Source organism: Aotus nancymaae, unplaced genomic scaffold (genome assembly GCF_030222135.1).
Source record: "Aotus nancymaae isolate 86718 unplaced genomic scaffold, 86718_ANA_hifiasm-v0.15.2.pri h1tg000014l, whole genome shotgun sequence".
Taxonomy (NCBI): domain Eukaryota; kingdom Metazoa; phylum Chordata; class Mammalia; order Primates; family Aotidae; genus Aotus; species Aotus nancymaae.
In genome coordinates, this window is record NW_026988425.1 from 87,927,636 (window position 1) to 87,940,232 (window position 12,597).

General features: G+C 40.7%; 1 protein-coding gene across 3 annotated transcripts in view; it reads left to right on the top strand.

Moving 5' to 3' along the window:
* Positions 1-667: 667 nt before the first annotated feature.
* The window catches only part of RHOBTB3 (Rho related BTB domain containing 3), a 59,712-nt gene continuing 47,782 nt past the window's right edge, over positions 668-12,597 (top strand). For all 3 annotated transcript variants that reach the window (XM_012477580.3, XM_012477582.3, XM_064376164.1), the window contains exons 1-3: positions 668-774; positions 951-1,176; positions 6,366-6,552. In XM_012477580.3, the coding sequence (XP_012333003.2) occupies positions 773-774; positions 951-1,176; positions 6,366-6,552 (415 nt within the window). In that variant the 5' untranslated portion in view covers positions 668-772. The remainder of the gene's footprint in view (positions 775-950; positions 1,177-6,365; positions 6,553-12,597) is intronic.

A 12,597-nucleotide genomic window follows, 5' to 3' on the forward strand; every position in this document is an offset into this window, starting at 1 on the left:
CAAGAATGGGGGGAATCGGGTGGCTGGAGTGGCGCTCGGGCTGGAATCCCTCGCTTTCCTAACCTTCTTTTTCCAGTCCGGAGTGAGAGGGGGGCCCCATCGCCCCACCCCCCTTTCCTGGCTCTGGTTACGGCCTTGCGAGTTGAACAAACTTGCTGCAGGCGGATTGGCGGCCGGGAGCTCTCGAGCTGGGACGTTGTTATTTATTAATTTATATTCCGCGGCGCCCCGCGCGGGCCGCTCCTTTGTGTACGGCCGCCCACGCCGGAGCTCCGGGGCCTCGGCCGGGAGCGCGTCCCCCCGCGTCCGCCCGACCCCCGGGGCCGGCACGTGCTGCGCCCGGTCCGCCGAGGGGGCGGAGGCCCCGATCTCCCCGACCCCCCCGCTCTCTGCCGGGAGGAGGAGGAGCAGCGGCAGCAGCAGCGGGAGGCGACAGCTGCCGGCCGAGGAGGCGCGGCGGAGAGGGGACTGCGGTCAGCAGCGTCCACTCGGGGCTGCGCGGCGGCCCCACGCCCGGCGATGTTCCGGGGCGCTCCCTGAGAGGCGGCAGCGCGCCCCCTGCGCGCTCGCCCCGGCCCCCACACCCCCGGCTTGCTCGCTGGCTGGCGCGGCCCCGGCCCCGCTCTGCGTCGGCCCCGCCGCGGTGGAGGTGCGTGAGGGGGACGCGGCCGGGGATGAACGGATTGCGGGTGAACTCGCCGCCCGGGGGCCACGCGAGGCCGTGAGCCGCTGCTTTTCTCCGAGTCGCCGCCCTGCCCTTGGATTTGAAATCATGTACGTACGCGCCGCCGTCCGGCCATTGTCTGTCTCCAGCGCGTGCCGTGCGCCCCAGGGACAGGGGCTACTGCCCATCCTGGCCGCGCGCGGCCCCCCGCACTTCCTGTTCCGAGGACGGATCCGCACGCTGACCGCGCTTCCCTTCTCCCCTCGCCCCCTCTCTGTCCGTGCAGGTCCATCCATATCGTGGCGCTGGGGAACGAGGGGGACGCGTTCCACCAGGACAACCGGCCGTCGGGGCTCATCCGCACTTACCTGGGGAGGAGCCCTCTAGTCTCGGGGGACGAGAGCAGCTTGTTGCTGAACGCGGCCAGCACGGTCGCGCGTCCCGTGTTCACCGAGTATCAGGCCAGTGCGTTTGGGAATGTCAAGCTGGTGGTCCACGACTGTCCCGTCTGGGTAAGGAACAGCAGCTGCTCCGCGCCGGGACTGAAGGAGCTTTTTTTCCTTTTTTTTTTTTTACCTCCTCCCCCTTCTGCTCACTTCCGTGAGTGTGGAGTGTCCGCGTTACATGGGTCGAATTTTTAAACATTTTTGAGAAAATCTTTGGTCCTTTGTTTCACTGGGCAGGGGACAGCCCCGTCAGCGAACACACTTGGGAAGATAAAAGGCCCCAGTGGGAGTGTGGAGCACTTACTGGTACACTTCAGGACTGTGGCTTGTCCCTGAAGTGTAGGACAGCTGGTAGACAGCTGACAGTTGAACGTGCCAGCTCCGAGGGATGGGGTCACTAAGTTTCACCAGCAAAAAGCAGTGTTTTTTTTTAATGCCTACCCTGTGGGTGATAGTGTAATATTGGTGTTCTAAAAATACAGCCCTCTCAAAGCTCAACACAGGCAAAAATACTTTTCACTGGGACAGTTCAGAAATAGTTCCTCTGGAAAGTGGAGGAAAAGGCAGGGACTGGGAGTTAATTTTAAATGACTCATTTATAGCACTATTAATTGAGCTCTGAAATTTTTAATTTTAATAATGCAAATGCTCTTTATGTATTAGCCATTTGTTTTAGTAATTCATAAATCAGAATATTACTAATGTTTCGTGGAAAACTTTTAAAAAATTAAAATTTACGATAATTAAACAAAATTTAGTGAAGTGGATAAATTATAGTCTGATTCTTGAGTGTTTGATAAAAGGAAAAGGGAATTTACTTCCTGACACATGTAAGTATTTTCAGTATACGATAACATGTTTTGAATGTTTTCTTTTAATCTTATTTGAAAATCTCTGATTCTTTACTAATATTGGAGTTACCTATGTTTCAGCTAAATGTTACATTTAATAACAGAAGAAAGTGTAGTGCCTGAAAAAATGCAAATTATCATTGTGTGAGATTTCATATTTAAACAGCAATATTAAAAAACTGAATCAGGGCTATAGGAAACTATCACATCATTCTAAAAAATGTGTAAAATGTACTTAGAAAAATTTCTTATGCGAATTTTCATATAACAGAAAGTAAAGATCATTTGCTTGTATAAGTTTTCAGTTAAAGAAGAAAGTTATGTTAATTTGGTAAAATTTAAAACAGCCCTTTTCAATTAAGAGATGCTATTAAACCCCTAGTTATATTAAACCCCTAGTTATAATAGTGATGACGTTGTTCATAAGAAGTATTGATGGAGAACTTAACTGGCCAGAGTCTATGCAGTCAAATCATCTTTTACTTCAGGTCTTTTGTCGTGAAAGATCTTACAGTCTAAAAACATAATGGTACAACATGCAGTTGAACAAATGTTTAGTGAATAGAGCAAATATATGGAGGGAAAATAAAATTAGCTACATTAGAATGTTAGGATTGCTTTCCCTGTATTTAATTTGAGCTGTTAACATTTTCCTGTTTATATTGTTAATTTCACGAACAGCAATGCTTGTGATCCCATATACTTTATCTAGTAAAATGAAATCTTCCAAATGGTTAAAATAAGCCTCTGTAGTGGAGATTTTTGCCATAAGCTGCTTGTTATGGTTTATTATGCAAATCACTTTTTGTTTGGTTAGACTCTGGCCCTATTTAAGGCACCAAGTTTGTTACCCAGTACAATTTTCTAGGTTATGAAGGTCTTCAGACACGAGATTCCATTTCTAGGGTTACTCTTTATAAGGTGCTTTTCTTTACTTGGTGGTAAGTAAAGCCCATCAGAGATACTACAACTGATTGCACTAATCAACTGTTATTTGAGTATGTACGGAATCAGAATATTAAATATAGCAGAGCAGATAGAGCACAGCCTTTGATATCAAAGGATCTGATTTCGGATTCTCACATTGCCATTTCATGCCTGTGTGTCCTTGTTAAATCATTTACCTTCTCTCAGCCTTATTTTCCCTATCTACATAATAATCTGTCTCCTAGAGCTGTGCTGAGAAGTGAATGAGAAACTAGCACATGTCAAGTTCTAAGTATAGAGGCTGGCATTTAGTAAGTGCCTATAAGTAGTAGTTAAGATAAAAATTAAGTGTTTGTTATAACTTTAGTATAGTTATGTATCACTTATATTAATACTAAGCAAAATTAAGGTTTTCACAGGTCATTCAAGATTTGTACAACTACAGTACCAGTATGCTGGGGCAGCGATGGCCATACTTCCTACATGCAGCCCCACAATCAAGCAAAATAAAATAGTTTCACTGTAGAAACCGATTTAAAAAAAAAAAAAAAATGAGTTTAATTCTCCAGATGTGGCTCCAAGCCTTGTGTTGAATAACCCCCTAGAGGAAAACCTGGAACTGATTTACAAGGAGTGGGAGAATTTGATTTCCTTCATAATTCTTTGGAGTATTTTCTCTTTGATATAGTTTGAGAAGAGCTGTGTTGTTGTTGCCTTGGAGTTGAAACGAGATAGCTGGGTTTCTCTTCCCTAGTTCTTTTCTATAGATCCTTAGCCTTACCTTGGATCCTTGCCTTATGTACTTGGCAGTTTTAAAACAAATGTGCTACAGATTCATTAAACGTAGCCCATTATTTAGTGCGACTTTCTTTCTCTTTTCCACCCATATTTTTGGTATGGTGCATTATTATTTCATTTCACATTTTTATATCTTTTACTGTTTATTAAAAATACTCCACAAAAAGCAGTGAAGTGGTACAATAGATTCACAGTTTTCTTTGCAGGATTTGAAGCTCTGATTTGGATTACAAATAAAAGTATTTATAGTTTTCACATCCTCAATCCCACAGAGGTAACAATGCCCAGACCCATTTTTCACAATATTTTCCTTTAAAGGTCTTCCTCTTCCCTGTATACCACTCCAATAACTCTGGAATTTTGAACTATTTGGAATTCGAAAAGCAGCTACTTTTGATTTCTTTTCTTGGAGTTAAGTGGCTGCTTAATATTGGCCCCACTTTTATTTAGTTTTTTATCTCGTTTGTCTTCCTTCTTTGTTAAACTTATGCACTCTGTTATACTTGTATACTTTGAACTTGAACGCTATAACAGATGCAGTTGGAACCAAATAGGTTGTGTGGTTTGGGATTTGGCAGTTTGAGAGCTCTGCTGGGAAGCTTTCCCATTTTCTTGCACTGTGTCCCACTTCCCTTCTCCTCCCTTGCACCCTCTACCAAATTCAAGCCTTTGCCTTTGTTGTTTATAGTCCATATTTTGCCTTTTTGTTACTGTTGTTCTCTTACCTTCCTTCAAAAATACTCTTATGTATCCCAGTTTTGATAGGGTATTCATGACTGAAAATTCTGCAGTTCATGTAACTCTGAATGTACTTGTGGGAAATGGGTGGCTGGGAGCGTATGGGAACTGGGGGAGGCACTGATGAGAAGCAGCTCTCTCTGCAGAGGGGCATTGCTCTGTGATACTCCTCCAGAATTTTCCATCGTAGGATAAAAGCTCTGTCACATAGACCTTGGTTGGCTGATTCAAACACTGTTAACCCTTTTTTAGACTCATATTTCAAAGTATGAACTTTCATAGCTCAACAGCTTTTGGACGTGTTCGTCACAGCTAGCTATTTCCTTAATCTAGCTTTATTACATCCTAGAAATATGCACCAAAGGCCAGATAAAAGGACAAATGATTAATAGTTAACTAGAATGTGAGAGGAAAACTACTTGTACTTATTTGGTAATGGAATTAAGATACCTAAAGATATTTTCCTTACATCACTATTCATACAAAAACTTTAAAAAATTATATTTAAAATATCAACCCAGGCCAGGCATGGTGGCTCATGCCTGTAATCCTAGCATTTTGGGAGGCTGAAGTGGGCGAATTGCCCACTTCAGCTCACATGAGCTCAAAAGTTCAAGACCAGCCTGAGTGACGTGGTGAAATTCTATCTTTGCTAAAATACAAAAAAAATAGCTGGAATGGAGGTACGCACCTGTAGTCCCAGCTACTCGGGAGGCTGAGGCACAAGAATTGCCTGAATTTGAGAGGCAGAGGTTGCAGTGAGCCAAGATTGCACCACTGGACTCCATCCTCGGCAACAGAGTGTGAGACCCTGTCTCCAAAAAAAAAAAAGAAAAAAATTTAAAACACTATATACTTAAGGGTTTGTAATAAATTACTTATGGCCCAGTTCTAAATAAATGTAAATGTTGTTAGCTGTAGCACAAATGTAAAGATTTTGGAACTAGAAGGGTTTATCCTGAATTTTTAATTGACGTAAGCAAAATACATGAATTGAAAATATATTTCTTACTATGTTAACACCTTGTAATACACAGTATCTTTTTTTATAAAGAAATTCCTCCCTCACCCCACATACATACTCTATATATGCCATACTGTTCAAAGGATGGATAAAGTTGAAAAGTATGTATGAATTTTGAAAATATGGGCCAGGTACGGTGGCTCATGCCTGTAATCCCAACAGTTTGGGAGACCGAGGCAGGCAGATCACGAAGTCAAGAGATTGAGACCATCCTTGTCAACATGGTGAAACCCTGTCTCTACTAAAAATACAACAATTAGCTGGACGTGATGGTGCATACCTGTAGTCCCAGCCACTCAATTCTCCAGCTGAGACAGGAGAATTGCTGGAACCAGGGAGGCGGAGGTTGCAGTTAGCTGAGGTAGAGCCACTGTACTCCAACCTGGTGACAGAGTGAGACTCTGTCTCAAAAAAAAAAAAAAAAAGAAAGAAAATATGAATAAAGTATATGGAACTGCACTGAATTTAAAATGTATTGCAATTCAAAACACTGAAAATCCTGCAGTGTCTAACTGGGTCACAGAAAAAAAGCCATTGAAGCTTCGCTGTTCATACCATTGCTCTTCCATCTAATGCCATAATGTTACACTTTTGAAAGTATGAGCTGATAAAAATATAGTGTAATTTTAAAACAAAGGGCTTATTTTTAAGTGCAAATATGGAAGAAAGTTGCTTATTTCATCTGACTCTCAGGAATTCTCAGATTCTCGTGTTTAACCATTACATAATTGTCCAAGCTACATGAGTAAGTAAACATTTTTAAAAAGAGAGTTGGTAGACTGCAAACACTTTGAATTTTATGTAGTTACCTATTTTAAAATAATTTTTAATGAATTCCAAAAATTAATGTTGTAAATTATTTCAGAATTGATTGGAAGATAAGTAGACTAAAAATTGCTATTTGCATTTTGGTTTAGGACATATTTGACAGTGACTGGTACACTTCTCGAAATCTAATTGGGGGTGCCGACATCATTGTGATCAAATACAACGTTAATGACAAGTTTTCATTCCATGAAGTAAAGGATAATTATATTCCAGTGATAAAAAGAGCATTAAATTCAGTTCCAGTAATTATTGCCGCTGTTGGTACCAGACAAAATGGTAAGTATTTAATATTCTTTTCATAGTGAGCATGCAAATATTACATATATTTTAAATAGTGCTAAGTTTATTAATGAATAATAGGTTGTTTTTGAAAACCAAAGTGACTTTGGTTCAATGCCAGCAGCTATGGCTTCATCATTTGATACGATAAAAAGACAACAAAGGAGAGGATCATGAACTTCTGTGATTCCAGTGGGTGCAAATCTTTCTTCTAAATGGCTCTTCTACAGTAGTGATGGAAGTCAGCAATTGTGTTATTTTGACATATGAGAAGTATTAGGCTGATGCTGAGCCCTAGAAAACTCTTTTTGATGATCTAAAGGTCTACTCAATTGGGAAGGATAAATTGTTCACATGAAGATGTGGGCTTGGGAGCAGGATTTCTAGGTAGATAATGTTGAGTGAGCTGAAAACACTGACAGTGCTTTCTAAGAGAAAGGATTGCTTATTCCATGGCTGATAGATTCACTGGGTTCGGGCTGCTTCAGCCATTGCTGCTATGCATATTATTGTCAGCTATCTTAGGGCCAACTCAGAATTCACTTTGATTTGGTGGTGTTTTGTAGATTTTAGTGGTATTTCCTTAGTAAAGCTACTTTTTAAATTTTATTTTTGTTCATTATTCTAAAAACTTTTAAGTTGAGACATTGCAAAGTAAAGGACATAACGTTTACTCATCTTAGAGTGCAGCTAAATGCATTTTTACCTATGTATACAGACACACAACTCACACAGATCAAGGTATAGAACATTTGCGGCACTTGAGAAGGCTCCCTCATGCCTCTTCCCAGTTAATGACCCTCCTCCTCAGAGGTAACTGCTATTCTGATTTCTGACAATATAGATTAGTTTTACCTATTTCTGAACTTCATAAATGAAATTATACAGTATGTAGTAGTGTCTTGTGTCAGGCTAATTTCAGTTAGTGTAATACTTTTGAGATTTGTCCATGTTGTGTTTATCTGTAGTTTGTTCTTTTTATTACTTATGTCATTCCATTGTATGAACATGCCATAATTTACTTACCCATTCTTCTTCTGAGGATGCTTAGGTTGTTGCCCAGGAGCGGGATTGTTGGGTCAGAGGGCAGGTATATATTTAACATTAGTAGACACAAATAAGATAGGCGTGACCCACCCATGACCCCACATCCCCTCTACTTCCCTATCTTTCTTTTTATTTCTGGTGATGATTCATAAAAGAGTTATCCACACTTCCTGAGTTTATTTCCTATTTATTCTTCAGTCTACTACAGTCTGACTTTGACTTTCGCAATTGCACCAAATTTGTTCTCACTCAGGGTCTCCAGTTGCTGTGGTCTGAATGTGTTCCCCAAAGTTCATGTGATAGACGCTTAATCCCCAATGCAACAGTTCTGGGTCGTGAGACCTTTCGGAGGTAATTTGGGCAAGAGGACTCTGCCCTCATGAATGGACTGATGCTATTATCTCTAGAGTGGGTTAGTTGTCATGGGAATGGGCTCCTGATAAAAGGACGAGTTTGGCCCCTTCTGCCCTCTGTCTTGTGAGCTCTCTTGTCCTTCTGCCTTCCACCATGGGAAGATACAGCGGTCTTACCAGATGCTGGCACGTTGATGTTGGACTTTTCAGCCTCCAGAACTGTGAGAAATAAATTTCTTTTCTTTATAAATTACCCAGTCTGTGGCATTCCATCATAGCAGCACAAAACGGACTGAGACACCACTTACATGCTTGTTGCCAAGTTTAATACACTTTAATAACAATTATCTCATATTGAAGAGATAAGAGATAATAGTTATCACTTATTGAAATTATTGAAACATACCTCTCCCTTCATTTAATAAAGCTTCTCTTTCTTTGTTCTTCTAACTCTCTGTCTCCTTTACATTTCTTCCATCCTCCCACACACATAGCAGCACCAACATATCATGGAATTGTTTCCCAGGGTTCCATCCTTTGGCCTCACCTGTTCTTACTCTTCAGCCAGTCCATTAACTTGCTAATCTGTTGCCCTGGCTTCTCCTACATACACACTGATGACTGTTCAGTCTGTCTCTGGTTTTAGTCTTGCTCCTGATGCATATCTCCATAGATGCCATCTTCCTCTGGCCAAATTCCGTTTTGGTGAATGATACCAAACCTGTCCATTCACGCAAACAAGAATCATCCTAGACCCACCCCAGTTCCTCATATCCAGTTGATTAAGAAGCCCTTTTGCTTTTACATTTTAAATATATCTTAAACTCATTACTTTCTCTTCATCTCCATTGGATTTCACATCCTAGTCATTTAGTTAGCTGTCATGGTGGCCTTCTTTTTGGTCTCTTTAAAGGGTGCTTTCAGATTTTGTAGGGCCTCAAACTTACACAATTTGGGAGGTCCTTTGTAAGGGAAAAAAACCCTGTAAAATAACAGATACATATGTGCACAAAATAAATATTTCAAATGTTAAGTGAAAGCACAACAAATAACAACTAAAAAGTTGTCAAATACTACAAACGTTTTTAAATATGTGTATATATTTTTGAGATAGGGTCTTTCTCTGTCCCCGAGGCTGGAGTGCAGTGACTTGATCATAGCTCACTGCAGCCTTGACCTCCTGGGCTCTAACAATCTTCCCCGTCTCACCTCCTCCTCCTGAGTAGCAGGGACTACAAGCATGTGCCACCACATCTGGCTAATTTTTTTGTAGAGACGAGATTCTGCCATGTTGCCCAGGCTGGTCTCAAACTCCTAGGCTGAAGCCATCTGTCCGCCTCAGTCTCCCAAAGTGCTGGGATTACAAGCATGAGCCACCACACCTGGCAACAGGTCTTTTTAACAGCATGATACTTTTTCAGCTTTTCTTGTATTTTTTGGGTGACCATAGTCTTTGGTCACCTCTTCATATGATAACCACTGCTATGTTATGGCTGTATCCCCACACAAATCTCACTTGAATTGTAATAATCCCCATGTGTCATGGGAGGGACTTGGAGGGAGGTAATTGAATCATGGGAGTGGGTTTTTCCTGTGCTGTTCTCATGATAGTGAATAAGCCTCATGAGAAGTGATGGTTTTATAAAAGAGCAGTTCCCCTGCTCATGCTCTGTTGCCTGCTGCCATGTAAGATGTGACTTTGCTCCTTCTTCACCTTCTGCCATGATTGTGAGGCCTCGCCAGCCATGTGGAACTGAGTCAATTAAACCTCCTTTTCTTTATAAATTACCCAGTCTCAGGTATGTCTTTATTAGTAGCGTGAGAATGGACAAATACAACCACTTTGTGATATTTTCTATAGAGAGAAGAGAATGATAATCAGTTTTTCTTTCAGCATATTTCTTCTCTTTCCACATCTTTCTGGTCCTGGGCACCAGAGTTTGTGTTGTATTCCTATTTCAGCTCAGCATTCTTGTCATGACACCAAGTAAGTGTGCACTGTGGGTGACAGAAGCATTTCTAAAAGTCATATGTATATTAGATTAGTTATCAAACACTCAACTGTACGTGGAAGTGACTATAAACCATAAATAATAGCTCACTAAGCCTAAAGTTAAATTCCCCTTAGCAGCTTCCCCAAAATGCCCATGGTTACTCCAGAGCTGTCTGACACAAGATGAAGTGATTTGGAGTGGAAAGAGACAGTAGTCTTGACTAAATATCTTATTTTGCAAATTTTACAAAAGAATATGACCATGTGAAGATACATTGCTCAGGTTCTTCCTGGGGCTTGGAAAGGATCCGCAAGAAAAGAGCCTTGAAGCCTGAGCTTCATCAGCTTCATGGTAGATTGGCCTCTGGTGTGCTGCTATTCCTGGTTTGTCTTTTTCTGAAATAAATTCTCTCAGAATAGTCATCCTAGAATACAAGTCAGATCATGGCACTCAGTGCTTTGAATTTTTTAGGAACTTTCTTCTTTTCCTCTTATTTTCCAAAATTTCAAACCTAAGATAATTGACAAGAATGAGACATTGAACCTTAGGTTTTATAAACACACACACACACACACACACACACACACACACAGTTTTTGGCTGAACCATTTGAGAGTAAATTGTAAACATTGTGAGATTTCTTCGTTCCTAATTACTTCAGCATGTATAATCTGAGAACAAGGCCATTATCCTATTAAGCCTAATATAATCATCAGTCAAATCTAACATACTATTATATTTTTACTATTATTTAAGATATAATCCATATTTACATTTCTCCAGTTATTTCTTTATGATGTGCTTTATAGCTGGGGTTTATCATTGTTGTTTTTTCACCAATCCAGGATGCAATTAAAGATTACATATTGCATTTAGTTGTTTTATCTCTGTTTTCTTTTTTTGTCCTCTCTTTTTTTTTTTAGAGACAGGATCTCGCTATGTTGACTTGGCTGCTCTGGAACTTGGGCTTAAGCAATCCTCATGCCGCGGCCTCCCAAGTAGCTAGGAATATAGGCATGCATTACCATATCTGCCTTCTACTCTCTTTTAATCTGAAGCAGTACCCTCACTGGTTTTTTGGGGGGAGGTTCCGTGTCTTTCATAACATTAACATTTTTAATGAACCCAGGACCTTTAGTTTGCATAATTCCTTCATTTATGATAAATGTGCTTGCAAAATAGTGATGTTTCTATCATTCCTTCTACTCTTATTAATTGATGTTCTTCTGTAAATGGAGCTTTCCTTTTTCTCTGCTCCCAAATTTTTCTCTTAGAATCATTATGATTAATGGATTTGTATTTTAAATTCAGTATTATATAATCTGTTCTGATTTTTCTTTCCATTGCTTACATTGCTCCATATTTGCCTAGAGAGAGTCATTTCAAGATAGGTCTAATCAGTTTTTTTTTTTAATTATTATACTTTAAGTTCTGGGGTACATGTGCAGATCATGCAGGTTTGTTACATAGGTATACACATGCCGTGGTGGTGGTTTGCTGCATCCACCGCCCCGTCATCTACATTAGGTATTTCTCCTAATGTTATCCCCCCCACAGATAACTTTGTGACTTTTTCAGATATCACCATCCCTCCATTTTCTCTTGGGACTCTTATTAGACTGTTGTTGAAACTTCTGGATCTCTTCTCTGATTCTTTTATGTTTCTTTTGCTTTATTTCTCTGATTCTTTTATATTTCTTGTTGCTTTATTTCTTTGTGTTGCCTTATGGGAGAATTCCTGGGCCTTTTCTTCTGGCTCACACATTAGTTCTGCTGGGTCTGTTCTGTTGGGAGAACTAGCTAAATCTGGCTATTGAACTCGAGGACCTTTATTGGCTTCCCCCTTCCATCCCTTGGAATACATGAAACTGTGCTGGGTGCTCTCCTGGTAGTTCCCTTGGAACTCTTTTTACCTTTTTTGTTTGTTTGTTTTTTGTTTTAAATAGAGATTGCAGGGCTGGCCACTGTAACTCATGCCTGTAATTTCAGCACTTTGGGATGCTGAGGCGAGAGGATCACTCATGATCAGGAGTTCAAGACCAGCCTGGAGAAACATGGTGAAATCCCATCTCTACTAAAAATACAAAAATTAGCCAGGCATGGTGATGCACACCTGTAGTTCCAGCTACTAGGTAGGCTGAGGTGGGAGGGTCGCTTGAGCCCAGGGTAGGCAGAGGTTGCAGTGAGCAGAGATCAAGCACTGCACTCCAGCCTGGGCAACAGAGTGAGACCATGTCTCAAAATAAATAAATAAATAAATAAAAATTTAAAAAATAAAAAATGGAGATGGGATCTCGCTATGTTGACCAGGCTGGACTTCAACTTCTGGGCTCAAAGGATCCTCCCACCTCAGCCTCCCAAATAGCTGGAATTAAGCACACGCCATCACACTCAGCTTCTTGAAATTCTTTTTAAAATTGAAAAGAATTCAGCAAATGTAATTCAGTCTCATTTCTTTCCTTTGTTACACATGTTTTTGACAACCTTGACCGAATGGGTGTCTTCATCATACTTGGTTCTGAATAAATGTTCGGCTTATACAAAATATTGAATCTATCTTGAAAAACGATTTTTTTTTCAGATTGTGCTTAGAATGGATTCATAGCTTCAAGCTCCCAAAGACAGGCATCCTTTCAGTTATTTTTGAA